This window comes from Argentina silus, assembly GCF_951799395.1.
Source record: "Argentina silus genome assembly, chromosome: 10".
Classification (NCBI taxonomy): Eukaryota; Metazoa; Chordata; class Actinopteri; order Argentiniformes; family Argentinidae; genus Argentina; species Argentina silus.
In genome coordinates, this window is record NC_139664.1 from 5,626,307 (window position 1) to 5,648,900 (window position 22,594).

The 22,594-nt window shown below is 45.8% G+C and overlaps 1 protein-coding gene across 4 annotated transcripts in view; it reads left to right on the forward strand.

Annotated features, from left to right (window-relative positions):
• Positions 1 to 22,594, forward strand: part of map7d1a (MAP7 domain containing 1a) — a 41,548-nt gene that overhangs the window by 12,637 nt on the left and 6,317 nt on the right. Inside the window, exons 2-14 of one of the 4 annotated variants that reach the window (XM_083679047.1) lie at positions 3,458 to 3,658; positions 7,063 to 7,131; positions 7,783 to 7,803; positions 11,269 to 11,432; positions 11,802 to 11,913; positions 14,220 to 14,324; positions 16,329 to 16,451; positions 16,676 to 16,821; positions 16,984 to 17,114; positions 18,339 to 18,577; positions 19,733 to 20,036; positions 21,160 to 21,340; positions 22,435 to 22,539. In XM_083679047.1, coding sequence (XP_083535173.1) covers positions 3,458 to 3,658; positions 7,063 to 7,131; positions 7,783 to 7,803; positions 11,269 to 11,432; positions 11,802 to 11,913; positions 14,220 to 14,324; positions 16,329 to 16,451; positions 16,676 to 16,821; positions 16,984 to 17,114; positions 18,339 to 18,577; positions 19,733 to 20,036; positions 21,160 to 21,340; positions 22,435 to 22,539 — 1,901 coding nt within the window. The remainder of the gene's footprint in view (positions 1 to 3,457; positions 3,659 to 7,062; positions 7,132 to 7,782; positions 7,804 to 11,268; positions 11,433 to 11,801; positions 11,914 to 14,219; positions 14,325 to 16,328; positions 16,452 to 16,675; positions 16,822 to 16,983; positions 17,115 to 18,338; positions 18,578 to 19,732; positions 20,037 to 21,159; positions 21,341 to 22,434; positions 22,540 to 22,594) is intronic. The other 3 variants (XM_083679049.1, XM_083679048.1, XM_083679050.1) reach the window with 3 other exon arrangements.

The window sequence follows — 22,594 nt, forward strand, 5'->3', positions numbered from 1 at the left end:
AACTCAGACTGTGCCCCAATGTTGCTGTTTGCTGTCTGGGTTACTGGCCTTAGGTGATGTTGTCAGACCTGGCCTAGGCCCTTGTTAGATACCATTATATTGATATTTGGTCAAAATATGTTGATTTTATGATAGAGGGTTAGAGTTTTGAGGCTCTTTTGAGTTCCCTCATTTCCAGTGCATCTCCTGGTCTGTATATCAGCCGTCCCTTCACTGTGTTCTGTTGTTCGATAGTGCAGGCAGCCAGAGTGCCGCATAAATCACGACCCTCGTTTCTCTCCACTGCACTGTCTGCAACACACTGGAATATTAATCAACTGAACTCGTTACCCTGCAGCTCCTCTCCTCTCCTCTCCTCTCCTTCTTTCTCTTCTTGGGAGTGTTGAGTAACATTTGTATTCAGAGCAGCCACCAGACCTAGCTATCTTCTTGCACAGTCACATCCTCTGTCATTGACACTGTAGATCACGCTGATTGTCTGAGCGGTTGCCCCTCAGCACAGCCGTGCCACACTGCTTCATGACTCCAGTTCCCAGGTGATTATGACTCGGCTCCCTCAGGAGGATATGAGAAGAACACAATACATGTCTGTCAAGGCTGCACTCGCTCTCACCTTTGGACCCTCCTTGTCGTATCTACCTCCAGGGAACGGTACGCCTGTGTGTGTCAAGCTGCGTATAAAGAGAAAACAAGGCTGTATTTCTCTTTTCCCAGGTGCTGTGTTGTCTGGTTTTTATGACGCTAGTTTAATTTGTTCTCCTCTGTGAGACAGGAATCAACTGCTGTGTTGCAAGAGGCTTCTTTAAATGAAAAGCTGCAGAGCAGTGGCACTTAGCTATTATGAAAGTGGTTAAAGCCCTTTTCCTCGGAGGCAGCATACAAATCAAGAATGTTCTTGTCATTAGCTCAACAGGGCACACCAGAAGCGAGTTATGTGGCATTGTGACAAACAAAGTCTCCATTGAGGCACGATTTCTGCTACTGTTTGAGTCCGTTTTGATCCATTGTGATGTGGTCTGTCATTGTCTGAAGTTAGTGACAGGACTAGGGAGGAAGTAGGGGTTAGGTTGATCATTGCATAATGTCAGACTGCTCAGTGTCCCATGCGAATGACATCACATCTTCCCCACAGTGGGAGTGGAGCATGTGGAAGAGAGGGGGAGGAAACCCAGTCGTGGGGAAGGGTGACTTCATCCATTCCTCTCAGCTTTAGATAGGATTTATCTCAAACTCCCTGGAACTAGGCCTATATGGGCTCAGCAAATTCAGCTCTCAAATGGGGAAGCTGTGTGGTTCATATGCCAATCCTTAATAAAATACAGTCTTTATTTAGTGTGTGTTTGTTTCACTTGCAACTGTTGCTTTGTTGGTGCGCATCCAAGTTGTTACGATCACCCACACATCTAGTTGCCATCTTCTGCATTTCTCAGCTCTCAGTTTCTCTCTCTTTCTCTCCTCTGTCTCTCCCTTCACTCGCTTCTGTCTGTGACACTGCAGTGTATTTGGCAGCAGTCCCATTGCCATGCAGAGGCCCCCAACAATGGCCTCTCTCTCTCTGTGCACATCCACGCTGGCAGAATGCTTATTTAACAATGGCGGCCATTGAGAGGGGACCCCAGTGTCTCGTCTCAGCTGAGCTCCTTCATAGACTCGCCTCAGCTCATTGCATGCCAGCCCTCTCTCCTCACGCCTCACCCCTCAACCCCGTGGCACCTCACGTCTGAATTAAGGGTCGTCAGTGGAAATGCTGTCATTGCTGAATTGATGACATGGCTTTTTTTTAAGCTGAGCTCAGGTGGTGTTTGCAGTGAGGTTTGATATCACACCGAAGCTGTGGAGCTCAGTGTTATGAAGAAGAGATTGTCCAGAAGGCTGCAGTCTAAGTCTCAGTAGGCTGTTGTTACAGCATCAACCTAGCTTTTCTCAGTAGACTGCAATTTAGTGGAAGTAATGTGAAATATAGTCTAAGGCCGATCTAGAATGTGTTGATATTGATGTGTGTGATGTAATCAAGCACATGGGGGGGGGGGGGGGGGGGGGGAAGGAAGAGAGAAAGAGCCTCAAGGCCTCAAGGCCGCATGCAGTTGGTCCTCTTCACTACAGACATGGCAGGTAGTGTGGATGCCCAGTCACCCTCTCTCTCTCCTCTCTGCTGAGCTAAACAGCAGGTTGGAACTGCCAGTTTTTATTTTCCACACCTCGCCAACCAGACTGGCATATAAATGTGTAATTTCATTCTGCCAGGTGCCTCAGTATTAACAGGCATGCTGTCGGATTGCACAATATTTGTATAGTAAATCTCCTATCCATCGCCTTCTGTTCAGTGTTGTTTTTACGCCATGGGATGAATAATTTAAAGCACATTTACCCAGTGTTTACCCTCCAAGACAGTGTGGAAGAAACTCTGTTTCATAGGGAATGTCGGGGGCCAGTGCCTCCGACATTCCCTTAGTGGACAAAGCCAAACAACCCCCCCCCCCAAGCCTCCAAAGCCTGGGCAAAGTTATGTTTGAGCTGGAGAGTCAAGCCCAGCCTGCCAAGTGTGAGTCACACTGCTCTGACCCAACCATAAAGCAGTCCCAAAATCCCGTCCCAACTCCTCCTCTCTCTTTTTCAACATCACTTTGAGGCTAAATGAGTTATAGCCCTTTTCATGAAGTAGAAGAACCTACAGCTATTTTGAGCAGGCGTGCCGTAGAGAACTGCAGCCATAGGGAACTCCTGAAGAGATGATTACTGCTGAAATGGAATCTTAGAATATTGGCAGCCTTTTTCTCTCTCTTCTTTCTTGCTAAATCAATCAGTTCCCCCTCGGTGGAATCATCAAGAGGCAGTGAGGCAATTACTGTGTTTTGTTCTTCCAGGGAGTAAAGGCACTCACTGCTGACTGTCGATAAATCAGCAGCAGCGCTAGAAATGGGTATTTTTAGGAGGGGATTGTGTGGTAGAGAATCAGACTTGAAGCCTAAAATCTGTTTTGAGTGCTACTAGACAAAGCGTATTACTCTGTCTTTCCTGATTAACCGGACATTAAGGCTTGACAGTGTGGGTAAAAAGCATATTTTCCAAGCTTAGCTTATGTGTTGCTTTGTACAACCATGGAGAGTCTGTAGAGTAGTATAGTAGAGACCACAATGGCCACTTTTCTTTTTGATCACTTCTATGAATTGCTGGTATGCAAACTGTAGGTATGTACATGATGGCAGCTGATCAAAAGCATTGTGCCTCATCAGGTACTCCTCATGGAAAAGTGGGTCTCAACGAAGACCTTCTATCACCCTCATGTTCTTTAGATGCATACTATGGGGCTTAACTCAGACCCACCTCCCTTGCTGATGCTACAGTATGGAATGAGGACCGACTGGTTGAATTCCATCTCAATGCTGTGTTGAGTTACTTTCCGGTTCATGATTTTCTCACTTGTCTTCTGTCTCTTTCTCTCTGGCTCCCTATTCAGCTCTGGACACTAATCCCACAAGGAAAGATCCCGAGGGGGTGGCAAGCCCCCCCAACACAGAAACTATCCAGAAAATGGACACCACCACAAAGAAAGACACAGAGCAGAGAGTTGGGACCCCCACGAAACCTGATGTCATCCCCAAGGCACCTGCTTCACCAGCAACACCCATCCCTGGGTCGAGCCCCCAACCCAAAAAAGGTACATTCTTTATTCATATGGCCTGGTGCATTTACTGGTAATGTACATTCATCAATGTTATTTTCTGAACACAATTACATTTGTGGCATTTAGCAGACGCCTTTATCCAAAGCGACTTACAACAAATACAATTGTTTAAGTAAGTGAATCATCTATCCATCAGTCATCATAAGAAAAAGTAATCAATGCTCAGACCAGGGGCTATTGGCAGTCACAAGGCTAGAAGAAGATTATTATTATTATTTATTTTTTTTATTAACAGGAGAGAAGCTTGTACAGGGGGGGTAGTGGGGGTCGCGTTAAGATGTAGCCTGAAGAGATGGGTATTCAATCTACGGCAGAAGATTGGTAGTGACTCTGCAGTTATGACAGCAGTGGGAAGCTCATTCCACCAGCGGGGCGCCAGGACAGTGAAATGGCAGTGGTTGGAATTGTACACAATGGCAATTGGCCTTAACAGTGCCATAGGATCTAGATGTGAGTCTTACTAGTCCAGAATTATAATGACCACAGGCTTTCCGGTCCTGGGCAAAATCTAATAGACCTGTGGCCGAACATCATTGGTGGGTTATACTATACACACGACAGAATCCATTAAAATGTCGTTGGGTCACTGCGGGTTTATATTACTTAGCCACAATTTAATTTCTGAGGAAATGTCCCTTTAATGTGAGCACTTGATCCATAAGTGCATGGCGAATGCTAATCGCTAAATGGCTCCAGTCTGGTTCATAATCACCTCCGGTCCCTTATTAAAGGTGCACCGGAGGTACCTGACCCTGACTGGGCATCAGGTCACACAAGTGAGTGGTGCCAGGGGGGCATTTAGCCTGACCTGGTTATTGTGCCACGTCCATTTCCACAATGCCACCTCTTGTCCTGCCCTCGGCAATTTTTTGTCATTTAATCCATTGAGTGTGGTCATGGTCTATTCGCCCATGGCCTGTGGTGGCGGAGCTGAACCAAGGCTTCCCTGACTGCTCCCTGAAATGATTACAGGGTTTCCAGATTACAATACTACAGTATGGGATGCCAGAGCAATCAGATAAAGTAGCACATTTTATTGATCCTCATTTTAACATTTAACAAACAAGCGTTTCTGTGTCCATTTCTGAGACAGCAAATCCCAAAATGACTGCTGCTTACTTTTTCACAGAAGGGCAACCGAGTTGCTTTTCCACGCTTTCATGTGAACATGCTTTCTGTGGGTTTATCTTATCCTGAGGGGGAGGAAGAGGACGAAGCTCTCTGCAGCTCCTAATTAGTGGAATTAAATGGTGAGCCTTGTGTCTCAATTGGGAGCACTGCCTCCATAATGGCTGCTTTAATTAAATGTTGGCACATCTCGCACTTCGCTTTGACAGTTGATGGCAGTTGGCCGTCGTCCCTTACCCCTCGGGAGGTTGTCAGGCAATTCTGTGTCTGAAGGGGTCTTTAAAGACCAGGGATTGTACCGTCCCCTGTCACTGTCACCATCAGGGGGGGCCCACTGCTTCAGTTCAGCCCCCACATCCCCCTCAAAACCTGTCCATGGGAAATGTTCAGCTCTGGAAGGGTCAATTGATATCCGTTGGACTTCCTCAATGTGTAGAATAGCTCTGCAAACCGCTTCTGTTTACTTTTCGTGAAATAAAACAGAACAGATATAGAAATTCACACGTTGTTGAGGGTTACGGTTAGGGTTAACAGAACCCGAGCAGGCAGTGTTTCTGGGCCAGTCTGATTCTGTTTCTGTCTATGGCTGGTGTGGGTGACTCATCAGGTCACGGGCTGCACTGCACACAGCGCTGTTACAGTGGCACTTGATATTTTTACAGCACTATAAATATCAGACGTGTCAAAGTGGGTCAGAGGTTGTTAGGGAGGCTGTTCTCCTGTCTGCTTGAATTGTTTCTGTGCCATGGTTAATATGGTACCTTATTAGCATCCAAGTATGAATTCTGATATGGATGGAGAACATATGGTATGTGTTGGGAAGGAAGAGATGTGGCATGAAACCTTGGTACAATTGAACTTGAACACAAGGCTGTTATTATGAATACTCTATGTCTAGAATAACAGCGTATTATCGAGACAGCGTATTATTAAGTTGAGTTTTTATCTAGCATAGTCTTGATTTACTCAATGTATTAGTAATCATGTAGTAATAACACATAATTGTCCAATTATACTTTGGACTCTGGTGGATGAAGAAATGGGCTTGGGAAGATGGGCTTATTGTAATGAATGGAACGGAATGAGGACACATCAGACACGTGTGATATGCGTTATGCCTTTCCCTATTCCGCTCCATCCATTACAATGAGCCTGTCCTCCCCAGTTCTTCATCCACCAGCCTCCACTGTGAAGTCATACAAAAGCAATGCTGAACGTTCATAACGAAGGCGTCCTCCACACACATACAGCAGTATAATGCAAATATATTGTCGGTACACAATCTTCTGAACATTTTTCACAAAATTCCCATGCTCAGAAGCAAGAAATGTCGCTCTAACATGTCTGAATTTGTTCTAAATCGTAAGAAAATTATGCCCTGGCAAAAAGCTTTGTGATGCACCGCAGAATTGTGTGGAGGACGCCATCTTTATGACCTCAGCGTAGCATTCACAGAGTGTTCTGGTAAAGGAGGGAATGGAATGCATGGGCAGACACCAAAGATGTCACAGAGTGAGGAGATATGTAAACACTCTCCTCTAGAAATGCAATACACATATACACATATACACATATACACACGCACGTGACCAGAGGCACCATCATACTGTACACAGTTTTCATCTGCAGGAGATAGCTCTGCCTGTAGAAATAAAACGCTCTTTGCATCCATGTATTATGCATTGAGATTTGTCAAATAATGTGTACTACACTTGTAAAAGAATGTGTTACACATTACAATGTGTACTGTGTACAATTATTTGGCATTTGTGGCAACCATGCCAGCTAACTCAAATTCAAACTCCCGCTAATACTTTTAGTGGTATGCATTGCAAAATGATATGCTTAAAAGCCTTCATCGCTGACTTGACACAAATGTAATGGAACCCTGTTTATAGAACCGCCCTGGCCTGGAGAAGGTGTGTTACTCAAGAGTTCTGATCAGGGCAACTCTTGCAAGGTGTGACGAATCAACTAGCACTCGGCTGAATCCTAATTAGGGTTTTTCCACATTGCTCACTCGGTCATCGGAAATGGGGTGTGAATCCCTCAAGGCCTGTGTTAGATACAAGAGGGGGGCCTCTATCAGAGCCTGTTAGAGTTGCCAGTTCCTCCTGCCAGTTTCCAGTGTTTTATCACTTTGCAGATGTGTGGCTGGATTGGGGCCTCTCCTCTGTACAATGACCTCTCTCATTCACCATCCTCTTTTTCTCTCTTGCTCTCCCTCGTTCTCTCGTTCTCACCCCCAGACGCAGCGAAGTCAGAGGACAGGCAGAAGCTTGCCAAGGAGAGGCGAGAGGAGAAGGCCAAATATCTGGGTAAGTCGAGATGGAGGTGGGAGGAGGAATGTTGGTTCACAGGGAGAGGGCGCCCCCTTGTGTCTGGGGTAGGGAGTTGCTCCTTGTGTCAGGGGCGGGGGTTGTTGCTTTGTAGGTTGTCTCATCATTGGCTTGGTTTTCAGGTACCCTTACAGATGGTGTGCACATGTAGCACACAGACATTTGGAAAACATTAAATGAATGTCAGACTCCAACCAACCAAGGCTGTGGCTCAATCAATGAGCTTCAGTGGAAATTAAAACCAAGCCAGTGATTTAGTAATCACTTTCAAGACACCGTTTTCCGCATGCATGCTCAAATATCCATGTGCTGTTTTGAAAACAATAGCCTAACCCCACGTTTGACTCACTAATGCTTTAAGCTACCCTAAACTTTAAAACTCTTCTTTAACCCAACGTCAATTGATGCAAGTTGATCAATTGACAGTAATATTTTCTCAATGCCTTGCTTGAAATTGCACTTCAGCCTCAAAACTATTTGTTGACCCCGTACCTTTTGTCCTAAGATGGCCTCTCGCTGCTTGAGTGTTTTTGTTTCACCTGCCACGCTGTCCCTGGCTAGAGTGACACGCTGGCGACGCACTGCTTTGCATGATTGACAGTTGCTCTTCTCTCTCACCCCCCTCTCCAGAAGTGCAGAGCCAGTTGCAAGGTAAGCCACACCCTATGTGTCCATGGTGGTAGTGGTGTTGGTGGTGGTGGTGGTGGTGGTGACGCTTGTTCTTGTGATCAACAGCTATGACCTGCTGCCTTGAATGAACAGTTTTCTTGTTTGTGGCCCCTTTTCTTCGATTCTTGATTCTTTTTTTTTTCAGTCTCTGTTGTCTTCAGTGTTTCATTTACAGTGAGATGTTGTGATTGTTCTCTCTCTTTCTCTCTCTCTCGTTAGTTCATATTCAGGGACAGTAGGCAGTATTTGATTTGTCTTCAATCACTCCATTATAGGCGTATTATGTTATCTTCTATTCTGCTAGCTACAGACTGACTACCAACGATGGGTTTTAGTCCCAAAGTAGGTTTCATCACTTCACTTGAAAAGCTCTCAAATTAGTAACACTGTTTCCATCATAGGCATTTGCTGAGAACTGGTAATTACTGCAGACGTTCTGTGTAGGCTGAGTTAGAACTGATTCGTCATGCTCCCAACTCAAGTGACCACATCTCCACACTGCTTATTTGATTTTCTTTTGAAAGATAACACATTGGAACATGACAAACCACAAAACCACTCGGGACAGATTTTGGGCTGGAAAAAACACACACACACACACACACACACACACACACACACACACACACACACACACACAAATCTGCTGATAGAAAATAAGACAGAAAATGTGCTTTTTCACGTGAGACAAAAACATTTGTATACCTTACATTTCAGTGTACGACAGTATTTTCTATTGCTCACTGTAATGTCAAAGGGAGTTCATTTTTTTCTTTTTTTCTTTTCAGATTTAGAGCTCTTATGTAAGCTCATAATGCATGTGTGTGAGTTGTCACATTGCTTGCGTCCACATTTTTTTTCCTCTGCTATCAGTCTCATAGGACTCTGCCCTTGTGGCTACATTCATCACATGTATTCCCTCCATGGTGCGCCATTGCACATACTGTGGAATATCATGTGTTTTATAGATTCTCCATCACGCTTCTCTCTATGAACTTATCATTGCAGAGATATCCTGCAATTTATATTTTTGGGGTTGCTCTAAAGAGTGGTTACGAATCACGCTACAGTATGTTAATCACATTCATGTCATATTTTGCCAATTTTATGAGAAAGAATCTCGCATAAAATAGTACTGTCACAATTAGAGTTCAAAGCTGCAAATGTTTTTTTTAATTATGTTTTTGCTCATATACCTGTCAAATCCAGCCTGCGTCATGATAAGTGTAGTACGTTGGACAAGCCGTCAATGACAGGTCATACCACTGTGTCTGGACAGATGGTATGGCCATGATCTAATTCTCTTATTCAGACAGAGATCCAATCAAAGCTTGTTTGCTAGCCCAGCTAGCAAGCTTGTGGCCAGAGCAAACTGTTACTAATAACATGGACGGTTAAACAATCTAAGAACTTGACATTTAATTCCTATAAAACATGTATTTTCATGGGGTTTATTATCAGACAACTTCAAACAGTTCTCCATTAAATAAGTGATGCTCGTCTCCTGAGTAATGTCCAGTGTGGGCCCAGATGAGTCCTTTCTTGGCTGTCTGTGGAAGGATATGAATACTTAATGTGGGCAGGGAGGCAATGGCCCCAGGTAATGACTAATTAATGGACCTGCTGTAGCCTGGCCAGATGCTGAGTGTCAATGCTGAGAAGCATCAGGGGAGACAGAGAGGACCTTGGTGTACATAAGGCTCCACCACTGGGGAAGAGCTTTGCTGTTGATCTTTTAAACACCAGTGTACATGTCAAATAACACACACACACACACACACTCACACTCCATACCAGTTGGCTTCGCTGGCACCAGGCCATAATATTCAAATAATGACAGATGTCAAAACTGATATCAGCTCACTGGGGACATTGGTAGATAATACAGGAACTGTATTAAAGGTAAAATAAAGGTATTTAAAATATTTGGCTCTTTGAAAAGCAGCATTATAAAAGCTCCAGGGCATATGATATGCTGTGCCCTTGCTTCAATAGTGTACATGCTCTAGATTAGCTTGGCCACCGTGCTGTACCCTTCCAATGTGCCAAGCGCTCATGTGGGACTCATCACTGTCACACGTGATGTGTCGGGATGTCCGCAGTCTGTCAGTCGGTGACGAGTGTGCCTTTGAGGAAGGGAGGGAGGGAGAAGGAGAGAGAGAGGGAGGGAAGGAGGGAGAAGGAGAGAGGGAGGGAGGGGGAGGGAGAGGGATGGAGAGGGATGCAGGCAACTGTATAATTCCTCATCCAGCCTCTGCAGTCATTGGAGTGGTGCTCCTCCTCGTTCCACTGCAGCTCTCTAAAGCCTGAAACCAGAAGAAATTCTCCACACAATCCCCACCGCTAGCCGTCAAAGGAGTGCCAGAAGTTAATAATATGCCTTATTGGAGTCAAAGTCAATCTTATTAAAAGCAATTTTGTTGAAGCAAAATGCGCACTGCAGCAGGTAAGGCGTGGAGACGCAGGGGACCTCTGGCCTGCTGGGCCACAGTGTAACAGTGCTTTTTGTTCCCCTTCTCAGGCTCTGCTCAGAGGCCTGCTTCTCCCAGATAAAAGCCCAGCTGTGGGCCTTGTGATAAATGTTAACGTTAGCCTCCGACACTAGCTTGCAACATTCCCCTACTGTAATCTGATAACCAGAAGGAACCAGTTGCTTTTGTAGCATCAAGTGCTTTAAAGAAATAATCTTTCCTCCTCATAGAAGCTGATTCTTCATGGGGTTTATTCTGTAAAGCCCCCAAAAATATAGTGCCTCATGTGAAGAGAGGCAGCCATAGAGGCGGTGTATATAATACCTTCTTTACACCCTCTTTGAATGGCTCAGTGGATGGGGATGCTGCTTTCCATATCAAAGGTTGCAGTTTATTGAAGCCGGCAACTGAGGCTTGATGCGATTACCGTGGTAAAGTGTCTGTCCAAAGGTGTCAGTGTACCTAACCTAATGCCTCTCTGTGAAAAGTCGAGTAATTCAATTTATATATGGAAATAGGAAATTCCCAATCTGAGCTTTCGTGAAAGGAGACGCCGCTAAGGTTGAAAGCAGAGTTAACATCAGAGTCGAGTGGCTTATCTGTTAATAACCTCCTATGCTTCATTTTAAAAGACTTAGCGTGCTTGTTGACTAAGGGTTTTACTTCAAAACAATCACTCCAAACACAGAAACCTTTTTTAACAGTTTGGACAGATATAACACAAGGGACCCCATTTTCAATCTGCAAAATGTTGCAGATATAGAAGAACATGTTGGCCATCCAAGGACAGTGTGTTTTAGATGAGAAAACGTGACAGTTACTCATATGTTAGTTGACCTCAGGGCATTGACAGTCAGCTCTACCCTCTCCCTCTCTCTCTCTCTCTCTCTCTCTCTCTCTCTCTCTCTCTCTCTCCCCCTCCCTCCCCCTCCCTGTTCTAACCCCTCCTGGTCCTTGTCTCCCCTCCCGTGTCTAGCGGCTAAGAAGACCCAGTGGCTGGAGAAAGAGGAGAAGGCCCGGCAGCTCCGAGACCAGCAGATAGAGGACCGGCGCAGGAAGCTGGAGGAACAGAGGCTGAAGACGGAGAAACGCCGCGTCGCCCTGGAGGAGAGGCAGAAACAGAAACTAGAGAAGAACAAGGTGGGTGGAGGAGAAGATGATGCACAGTATAATTATGATTGTCACCTGCTGATTTTAGTTCTGCCCTGTCTATGTTTCCTGCATGACTGCTGTGTCATGACTCACTAATTTGAGAAGAGGCATTTTGATTGTTTTCAATGGCATTTTTCAGCCCTTCACAATGTTATTTTCACCATTAGGTTTTATTGACACAAAGGTCCTGTGTTTCAAAGGACTGCATTGATTTCGCTTTCAGTGTCAGGCAGTGGCCATTTGTGTGCCGTACTGTGGGAATCAATACTGTAGGATCTAGCCTGTAGGTGTCACTCAGCTGTTGCCCCCCTACCTCCAGTAGTAACCAGTATCTCTCTCCTCCTCGGTGGTATGCAGGAGAGGTATGAGTCGGCCATCCAGAGGTCCACCAAGAAGACCTGGGCTGAGATCCGCCAGCAGAGGTGGTCCTGGGCGGGGGGTCTCAGCCAGAACTCCAGCCAGAGAGAAAGTAAGTAACACCAGAACCGGAACCCAGATGTGAACACACAGAACCAAACACACAGCTCTAACAACCTCTGCTTTCGACAGAGACTATGGGCTATTTTCCTCACAGACAGTATACAGACACTCATATTAGATCATGTCAAGGAGTCACAATGCTACAGTTGTTCTGCACTTAAAGTAGGCCCAACATTATGTTGAAGTTGTTCATTCAATTTTTACAGACCATTAGTGACACTTAAAAGTTCAATTCCATTCACCTTCTACCCATTAGAATAGGCTCTGCTTCATAATGATTATCTGGTGTCCATCAGTCCGCTCGGCTGAGCATCTCCTCACAACCTCACCCAGCTACTTAGCTATCTGTAATTAAATCTACCAGAGATTTAACACACATACTATACACCCACACACACACAAACACACACACACACACACACACACACACACACACACACACACCCACACCCACACACACACACACACACACACACACACACACACACACACACACCCACACACCACGTTTGATGGTGGTTAGTGATGCCTCTTATTCAAGTCTGCATTTGTGAGTCATGCTCAACGTTTTCACCCTGCTCACCTTACTCTCCCCAGCGTGGATTTTTTTTATTTTTTTTCCAACAGCATACTGTCTGGCTCTGGTGTTTCATGTTGGGTCATTAGCCCATGAATACGCAGAAATTATTGACTCTGTGGCGTGATTCAATTTGCAGGTCCTTTATTGCTGCACTTGCAGTAAGCGGAGCTATATCGATCGTCAACAAACATTGGGGTAGTTGTCTGTTAATGTTTAGCTTGCATTGAGTAACGCTGCCAGGACTTACCCCTGCCAACGACTGTAACCCTCACATAAAACAACCATGTCACTGCAATGTTTTTTTGACGACATGACACATGTACGGAGTAGCAAAGCGTAGTGATTCACATGAAGGGAGTTTGCACAATCCTCCACTGTTTCCAACTCGAAATCTCAGGAGGCTTCTTTTCCTGTCGTAATCGCTTTTGTCGGATGTAATGGAAAAATATTGACGATCCAGTCAAACCCACCCCCTACCCTCTTCTCTGAGTCCCACTCCACTCTCAAAGGATGACTGCAAACTGGTGTAAACAGGCTGCACTGAACTGCCGAGAATACAGTTATTTAGGCAATGTGAGTGCTATCTTGGCCCGCAGACAAAAGAGCTTCTCCCTGCTCTCGTCGAACAACAACAACAACAACAACAGACTCATATCTAAGGAGAGACATTAAGGCCAGAGCCATCCAATAACCTACCTCTATTACCATTAGAATCCACAACGTCATGTCTGGTGGCATTTGGAAAGGGCACTATGTTTACTTGTTTACTCTCCTTTAGAGGGAGATGGATTCGGGGCTAGAAGTGGAGTAGGAGTTTAATCTGTGGGTTGTCTGAGGCCGTCATTCCACTAGGTGTCAGTTGAGTTTAAAGATGGCCAGGTTAAAGATGGCCATGGTGATTAAAAACAACATGTCTTCTGACGCGTTGATTCAACAATTACCATTTTCAGTGTTGTTACGAATATCTTTCAGTTCATTTGAATTTTTCCGTTTTGAATATCAAGATCTTACTGAATGACGCATTGCCAACCAGACCCATCCATTTATTTTAATATTCTGCATATTTTGGGTTTGTGTGTGGGTTGCATACCAGATAGAAAGAAAGAAAGAAGTCCTCTTATTATTTTCCCCTTGTCATCATTGGCCTTGTTTTCAGGCTGTGTTTGATTTTGTGGTGGATCTGAGAGTATTTTGCCATGTAGTTTGAATATCTCTTCTTCTCAAAATGGCATTCCCTTCATGTCAAAAGGAACATGTATGCACAATTCCATTTTACTCCAGCAATCCACTTTGAGAAGACCTCAAGTTCAATACTTTGAAGTATCTTAGAAATATTTAGTTTTTGATGGCTTCAAAACATCAAAAACAGAAATGAGTTCCCTCTGTAAATTCACATCTCTGGCCTGTGGATGTTTGCAGGATCCGAAGTAAAATGAATGGAACAGTTGGTGTACTGTGTGTGCGTGTGCGTGTGCGTGTGGTGGCACAGATTTTCCTGGTGTGCATCGAGACATGATATACAAGGTAAAGCACTTGTGTGCGCGTGTAAGTTGGGGGAGGGAGGGGGGTATTTTGCAGTTGTACTGTGTGTGTGTGTGTGTGTGTGTGTGTGTGCACGTTTGGTGACAGATTTTACCGTTGCACGCCCTTCTCCGAGGTTCCTCATCCTTTGTGAACAGTGTGAACATCTCTCTGGCGCTCTCTTGGGTTTGCAGGCAGATGCTCGGTGTCGGCGTTCAACCTGCCTAAACACGTGGACACGGTTTTAAACAAGCGACTCTCCAAGTCCTCCGCCACCCTCTGGAACTCCCCCAGCAGAAGTAAGACAACGATCGGGAACGCCCCCCCCAACCCCCCCACCCCCCCACCCCCCCGTTTCATATGTCCCTTCCAACTCCTTCGCCCGCCTCAGCCGACACCTCCTCCAAATCCCTACATTGCCTCTTATGATTTCGGTTGAGTTTTTGTCTCCACAGTGTTTCTTTCCCCGTCTGTTTCTGCCTGCCTGTATTCGTTGATTGATTACAGAATCATTCCCACCTCCTAAATTCACCTTCGGTCCTTCTCCAAAATGGGGTCCATGGGTTATGATTTCATGGGTTATTTTTTGTTCCTCCCTCTGCATTTTGTTCAGTCCTTACATCAATATGTTCATATTTAGGTATGAATATATGAATTCATATTCTTTGTCTGATCATATTTTGTCCTCCACTGTTTTGCTGTCCTTGGGTTATTCATTTCGCGGTGCTGATCATTTTGTACGCTTTGTGTGAAATAGATTTTTTTTTTCTTTTCCCGTTAATGCATTCTACCTGAATGGAAAGTCCTTGTCAATGTCTTGAAATGTTATTGATTGTGGGTTTGGGTTTTCATGGGCACTTGAAAGAAGCACTATGCTGCAATGTAAGAATACAATTGAATTTCTATGGCCTAACTTTTTCAATCTCATACTGTGCTTAACACAAAAGTTGCACTTCTTTTCATTGCATTGAATAAGTTGCAGGTGCAGAGATCCTTCAGAAGTACTCTTCTAAGTAGGTCACAGTGTGCCTTTGTGAACCAGGAGGAACTTTTGAGTCTGAAAAAGATGAAGTCAGGCACCAAGTGATGAGTCAGCATTTTGAGAGATAATGCATTCTGAAAACTCCCCAGGAGTTCTGATGATGCTTGAAAATATGCAGAGGTCACTCTGGCGGAAGTGCTATCCCTTTCTCACACTCTCTCCCTTTCTCACACTCTCTCTCTCTCTCACACTCTCTCCCTTTCTCACACTCTCTCTCTCTCTCTCTCTCTCTCTCCCTTTCTCTCTCTCTCTCTCTCTCTCTCTCTCTCTCCCTTTCTCACACTCTCTCCCTTTCTCCCTTTCTCACACTCTCTCTCTCTCTCTCTCTCTCTCTCTCTCTCTCTCTCTCTCTCCCTTTCTCACACTCTCTCTCTCTCTCTCTCTCTCTCTCTCTCTCCCTTTCTCTCTCTCTCTCTCTCTCTCTCTTTCTCTCTCTCTCTCTCTCTCCCTCTCTCCCTTTCTCTCTCCCTCTCTCTCTCTTCTCTCTGTCTTACTCTTACCCCTCCAACTCATGTAAACACTATCCCATTATCCCCTCTCGTCTTACTCATTATCTACGAACAGCTCAACGCTCTCTCTTTCTCTCTCCTCTTATCCTGTCCTCTTCTCTCTGCTAGACGGTCTTTAGCATTCAAGACAGTTCTCAGTAGTCCATCTCCCTAGCTGCTCCATAGAGCTGATGAATTCCCCGCCACCCCCAAACAACCCTGCATGCTGTCTCTGCAGTGGATATCGCTCTTCTCTCTCTCTCCCTTCATCTCCATGGGTTCTAAACAAGACGCCTCCAAATGAGCTTTTCTAAATGTGTCTCTTGAGTGTAGTTTTTCTTTTTTTTTTTCTCCTTTCGCTAATTATTTATACATGTCTGGAAAACCTCCCTGGGTGTTATTTGTGGTTTACTGAGTCTTATTTGGGGATTTAAGTTGTTTTCTGCAAATAAGTACTGGGCTCATGGGACCTGGGCTGCTTAGAGGCTTGGTTGTGTGTGTGTGTCTGTGTGTACTGGAGACACAGGTATTTGTGGGTATTGCACAGGCGAAATATTGCCTTATTTACTTTACGTTTTCACGGTTTGTGATGATTCATTTATGTATGTTTGTGTGCGTCATGGGGATCACCCTAAGTTGTGGTTCATGTTACATGAAGATCATATGTCCTGATCTACGATTCATGCGATGTTCATCATGACCACTTAAAGTACGTCCGCCAACGCTGTGATGAAGAAGTTGAGCTTTACGCTGATGTTTGTCCCCTCCTGCAGCCCGTAGTGTTGCGTTGAGCCCGTGGGAGAGCAGTATCGTGGACCGGCTGATGACCCCCACCCTGTCCTTCCTCGCCCGCAGCCGCAGCGCCGCCAGCGTGCTCAGCAATGGCAAAGATGGCCGTAAGTCACATGATATGACAGGGATATATTAAATCACAAGGATAGAACAAACCTGCAATATCGCCTCTTATTGCCATCTCGGCATACGCTGTATGTGTGGGTATATATCATGAGTTAATGTGTTGGATTCCTGTATTGGTTTCTGCGCTCATTCTGTGTGTTTATATATGGGCGTAATATTTCTCTGTCTCCCTCTTCTTCCCTCCCTCACTCCCCTTCTCCAGAGTCTCCCCTGTGCCCTCGTTCGGCCTCTGCCAGTCCCCTGACGCTGTGTGCCCACCGGCCCCACCACCGCTGCTCCGACCGCTGGAGGGTGACGTCCAGCACGCCAGACATCACCCAGCGCCAACGCCGGCGTGACTCCACGCCCGTACGTCAGCCGTCGTCACCACGCCACCTAATTACCCTGCGATGGAACTAACGCCAGCTAGCTAGCATATATCGTATGCTTTGATATTTCGAGGGATTAACGACATTTCATCTTCATCCTTTCTTGATGGTTTGAATCGTGTCCCCCTCCCTCTTTCTACAGATGGATAAGAAAAAGAAAGAGAAGAAAGACAAGGAGCGGGAGAACGAGAAGGAGAAGAGCGCCCTCAGTAGAGAGAACGTCCTGAAGAAGAGACAGTCCCTACCCAGTATGAGGCACAGGCCAGAACCCAGGTTAACAAACGCACCCTCAATGGATGTGCCTTTTTTTATAAGTCATATTTACCACATTGATGTATTCATAAGACATACAGCCAGGTGTTTTGGCTTAAGTATAGAGGGTTGTTATCCATGGCTTTAGGAGTTAGATTTGTGACCATCCCTTAATGGTCCTCTGCTAAGGTCTTTCATCAGACACACAAAGATCCTTTCATTGTGAGGGTGCTGATCCTCTAATTGGACCCAGGCAAAGAGTTAAAAGCATGGTTTAGCATGGGACAGCTGGCTCAGGGTTATTTCCTCAGAGTGTTTAGTATACTGTAACTAGCCCCGGGACATGGGAACGGATGGGGCTCTTTGACAGACGGAGAGAATGAGGGGGAAAAACGAGTGCTCTGATTTAAAGGCCCACATTAGTTTTTTTCCCGTTTTTTTACATTTTTAGCTGATATATGACATCCTAGTGCTGCACAATGTTATTGCACAATGATGAGGTCCAACATGTCCCATTTAGGTCAAAGTATGTGTATTTTGGGAGATGTGTTCTATTTTGTTAGCTCCGAAGTGTGACGTGGCTAGCCTAACGCTAACCCTGTAAAGTTAGCGCCCAGAGTCAAATATAACCTTCCGAACCCCATTCACCAGCTTTGTTTGCGACTGAGTCAAACAACCTTTCGACAACATTTCGGAGAATTGCTCCTAGATATATCTGACGCTACTTTCCCAAACAGCTCCGCGAGTGACTAACGTCATTGCTCGGTCCATCCGTCCTTTGAGTGTTATTTGCAAGAAAAGCCAGGAAGCAACACTGGCCGGCGTGGGCCTTCAACAAAAGGGTCTAAGGAGAGCTGGGAGTGCCGGAGGCCGAGAGGAAGAAGAGCCACTCTGGTATAATGGACCTTTCCCCTTGGAGCACTGCACTGCCCACTACTGGGGGACTGTCACACAATGCTCTCTGAGACACGACACTATTATGTGTATGCTGTGTTTGATCCTGCCGGGTGAGGTCATGTTTCTAGGGCTATCTGAGACTAAGGAAAGGGAAAGAGGATATTATTTCTCAACTGGAAACCATTAGTGATGAGACGGTGTATTTGCGGTGTATTGAAGTTATCTGCAGCTTCATATCCAGGAAGAGGACAGGAAAAGATCAGTTGTATGCATATAACGTGCCCTGAATATTTAATACTTATAACATAATCATATCCTTCCCTCTCCCTCTCTCTCTCTCTTCTCTAGCCCCAGTCCTTTATCCAGAACGCGGGCTGGTTCCCCTGCCACTCCTAAGGGCAGAACCTCCTCTCCCAGCCCCGCCGCGTCCCCCAAACCGCCCCCAGCCCGGGCCAGCCCCTCCACCCCCAAGGCCCGGCCCAAGAGAGCCCGGACCCCTGCCAGGGTGGACCACCGCACCTCCTCTCCCATCCCCCTGGAGAGAGCCAGGGACCCCCGCAGATCAGCCACCCCTGAGGAGACCAAGAGTGAGTACAATCAGTCAACAAGTTAACTCGTGGCCCATCCACTCTGATTATATTACAGAAATGTTGGAAATTGTATTGATTGGAGTGAATGTATGTGGTTGATCACAGAAACCAGGTTTAAGAGTGAACTATCCCTTTAAAGTTGGTTTTCACGCTGTCGGAATTAGTGAGATGGTAACAATTAGACCAGGATTTCCCAGGCATTCGGAAAAACATTGAAATCAATCTTTGGGAAATGAAGCCCTGTGGCGAGGACGGTTTTAACATAAAACCACAGGTTGAATGTTGGAGGAGGAGGCCCATTGTTGAGTGTGACGACCAGTTTTCTCTCTTTCAACATCACTCCTCATTGGTTCAGAACTGTATTGACTCCCAGGCCAAGTGCCTATTAAAACTAAGGTTTCATATGTTTGTTAAATGCTAGTAGTAGTCATGAGTCCAGTACATACTGTATGTCCAAGTACACACCCTTTTCCTATTCCCACACACCTGACATTGATTTGAACGTGTTGGCTGAGTCATACTGTATTTATATATACCAGTAGTTCTTTGTGGTTTTGGCTCATTCGGTCCAATGACAGAGAAGAATGAATCTGAAATCCCTGCACTGGAAAAAGTGAATGAAACCATGAAAACGCTGTGTATCTGCCGGGGCTGTGGCACTTCCCGCCGCATAGCCAGTGAAGATTACCATCAGGCTTAATTAGGCGCGCAGACCAAGGCAGCTCGTTAAGTGAATTACACAGCTCCTCTGTCTTTGTCTCCTCCGTGCAACATAGAGGAGCAGGCTGTGCTAATTACAGTAAATGCTATAATTACAAGTCTCCAAGTTCACAGACTCTAGCAATGGTAGTTTCCACGCTGCTTTGGTGCTAAGAGTATCAGAATGCATGACTCATGTATTAGTTATGGGCTAAAGGTCTTGTTGAAATGGTGAAGTCGGCCATATTTAACAATGTCTGCCTTTGAAAAATAGTACAGTGTGAAAAGTAAATAGTTTTTTTGTAGTTATAATGTGAAGTTGATTGTGGAGTTCACTCCAAGCATCTCCTCAAAGAGCCGCATGGCATCACCACTGGCAACAACAGTCATCCATTGTCTTTCATTTCTCCTCCTTGACCTGTCCTCTCCAACGTTGTCTCTTCTCCTCTCTAGGTCCCTCCCCTGTGGTTCCCTCTATCGTGGTATCCTCAGCTCCGGTCACGCCCCCTTCGCTGAGTACACCAATCACGACATCCGCCAGTTCCTCTGTGCCCGAGCAGGCCCAATCAGCCCCCAGTGTCCCTGCATCATCCCCAGCCTCGGCCCCGGCCCCGGCCCCCTCCCCGTCAGCCAAGCCCATGGCTGGCACCAACAACCAAGAGGAGGCCGCCCGCATCCTGGCTGAGAAACGGCGGCAGGCCCGCGAGCAGAGAGAGAGGGAGGAACAAGAGCGCCGCGAGCAGGAGGAAAAAGACAGGTCGGTTCAGTGTCTTGTACCCCCCTCACTCACCACCACACACACACCCTCACCCTCACCCCACGTACCCTCTTATGTAGGAGAGAGACAGGTCGGTTGTTGCCACGCTGCCCATCCAATGACAAAACAACACTATGAAAGGCACAAGTAAGGGGAGAGGGAGGAAGTGATATAGGTTACACAACTTGATTGTTGGTCTCTCCCTGGCTTAGAGAATTTAATGTCTTAGTTTTGGGAAAAACAGCATCAGCATATCACAAAAAACACCCGCCACCCGCCAAATGCTGGTAGATTTTGGCATTGCGTGTAAATCTGTCAATCTTACCAGCCACCTTGGCGGATAGCTAACAAAGGTTCACAAATACTATGTTTCAGTTTACTGCATAAGATGGCAAACAAGCAGGGGAACATATTTCGTGGTATTTTGACTGGGATGGGTGTGAAACTTAAAGCCAACAGGAGGTTTGTTCTGTGCAGGGAGTACATTGGTTTAATTTTTTTTTTTTTTAAATGTGGCAGGTGAATTTTCTGATCCACCAGACACCTTGGCTGGTAGACCAAAAAGTTAATTTTATGCCCTGCTACACACACACACACACACAGGCTCTACCCTATGGAAGTCTGAATTAGAGCTCACTCACTCAGCAGTGGCCATGATATGTGTGTGTGCCTGTTTTACCTCCAGAGGTGTGGAGCTGTTGACATTTGTGTTACAGCTTAAGTTCCTATACCCAAACAAGGATTTCCCATAGGACGGAACGAGCGCCAGCCTATTGTGCCACAGTTACTGTGGGTCTGTGTATTTATACTGTGGCATCTGGGCTGTGGGCCCTTGTTGCTGCTAGTCTCCATTTCATCAGGAGTCAAGTATTTCCTTTTAAAATAGTGTCATTTCCTGATAGTGACTTTCAACTCTGTTTTTATCGTCTCTTGTGGAAATGGAGAGCCACATTTTACTAATAGGATCCAGATTTAGATCAGCCAATTCCGAATCTAAATTTCTAGCCTTCCATTTTGACTTATACACTGCTTGACTTGAAAGCTGTAATTACCTAATTATTATTATTATTACGGTAATTATTCTTTTAGGTAGGCTTCATGAATGCCTGTCTTCCATATTCAGGGTCCTGCGCGAGGAGCGAGTGGCGCGGGAGGCGGAGGAGAGTAAGCGCCGAGAGGAGGAGGCGCGCCTCATGGCGGAGGAGCAGGTGAAGAGGGACGAGGCCCAGCGTCTGCAAGAGGAGAAGGAGGCCGAGGAGAGAGCCAAGGCTGAGCAGGAGGAGAATGAACGCCTGCAGAAACAGGTAAACAAACACAGACACCAACTCCCAGCAGGCAGCTCTCTGCTCTACCATTAGTGCCTTGTGCATGGATATTGTAGTTTGTTAGATATTGTAGTTCTCTCAGAACTAGATCATGAGGAGGATGGAAATATGTTCTTTGGTTCCTCATCAATTTTAATGTCAGAGAAGGATGGTTTGAAATCCCTTGGATGTGTCCTCGTTCTTGAGAAAACAGCAGTGTCACTGTGACATTGTCACTGCTATGGCTGTCCCCTTGAGCCTTGGGGCGAATACAAAAGTTGATGGGGGGGCATCAGTAAGCCAGGGACACTGCTTTACCTCTACACACTCGACTGCCACCTCACATGCACGCACGCATGCGCTCTCTTTACCTTGCCCACGCAACACTCCTGGACTGTCTGCCTTCTTATCTTATTCACACACACCTACTTTTAACAGAGGGCATTCTGCAACTATTTGTCTATGCATGCATACGTGTGCGTGTGTGTGTGTGTGTGTGTTAATGACATCCTACGTCAGTGTGATTTGTTGTTGGTATAAGCCAATGTTTTTTCCAATGGGCTTCTGTAATGGTGACATTCAAGAGCATAAAAAAGCCTGTGAGCGGTATTGACTTACCATTTGGACTTCCTTTGTTGGTGGGGAGCAGATGAGGTCGGTTACCCAGACTAGCGGGGGCGGGACTTATTGAGCCGGAAAACACCGTGATTCAGAGAAGTGTTTGTTTGATAAGTAAACATAGACTCTCAAATTAGAGCCCCCCCCGCCCCCCCATTATCTCTCCTTCTAATTTACACTGCCGTCCCACTGCCGCCCCCTAGTGCCTAATTAGTGAGGTGTACTGAGTGGTTTCATATAATTTATCCAACATCATGTTCAGTGTATGCAAAATTCTGTCGAAGGGTTGACTTTTATACATTTGGTTTCTATTTAAAAAGGCAGTATTTTTGTGGTTGTATACAGTCCCTCAAGGAAATACATGCACACATGCCGTTTGATGCATGCTATTAAACTCGCCGGGGGAGGGGGGGGGCTGTTTTATTTATGGTTAATCTAATTTCATGCACACTTTTTTTCATCTGTGTGTTTTTCAGAGAGAGGAGGCGGAGGCCAAGGCCAAGGAGGAGGCGGAGAAACAGCGTCTGGAGAGAGAGAAGCACTTCCAGAAGGAGGAGCAGGAGAGACTGGAGAGGAAGAAGGTAAGAGGACGCTTCATTCATCTCCATTCATCTCCATTCATCTTCATTCATCTCC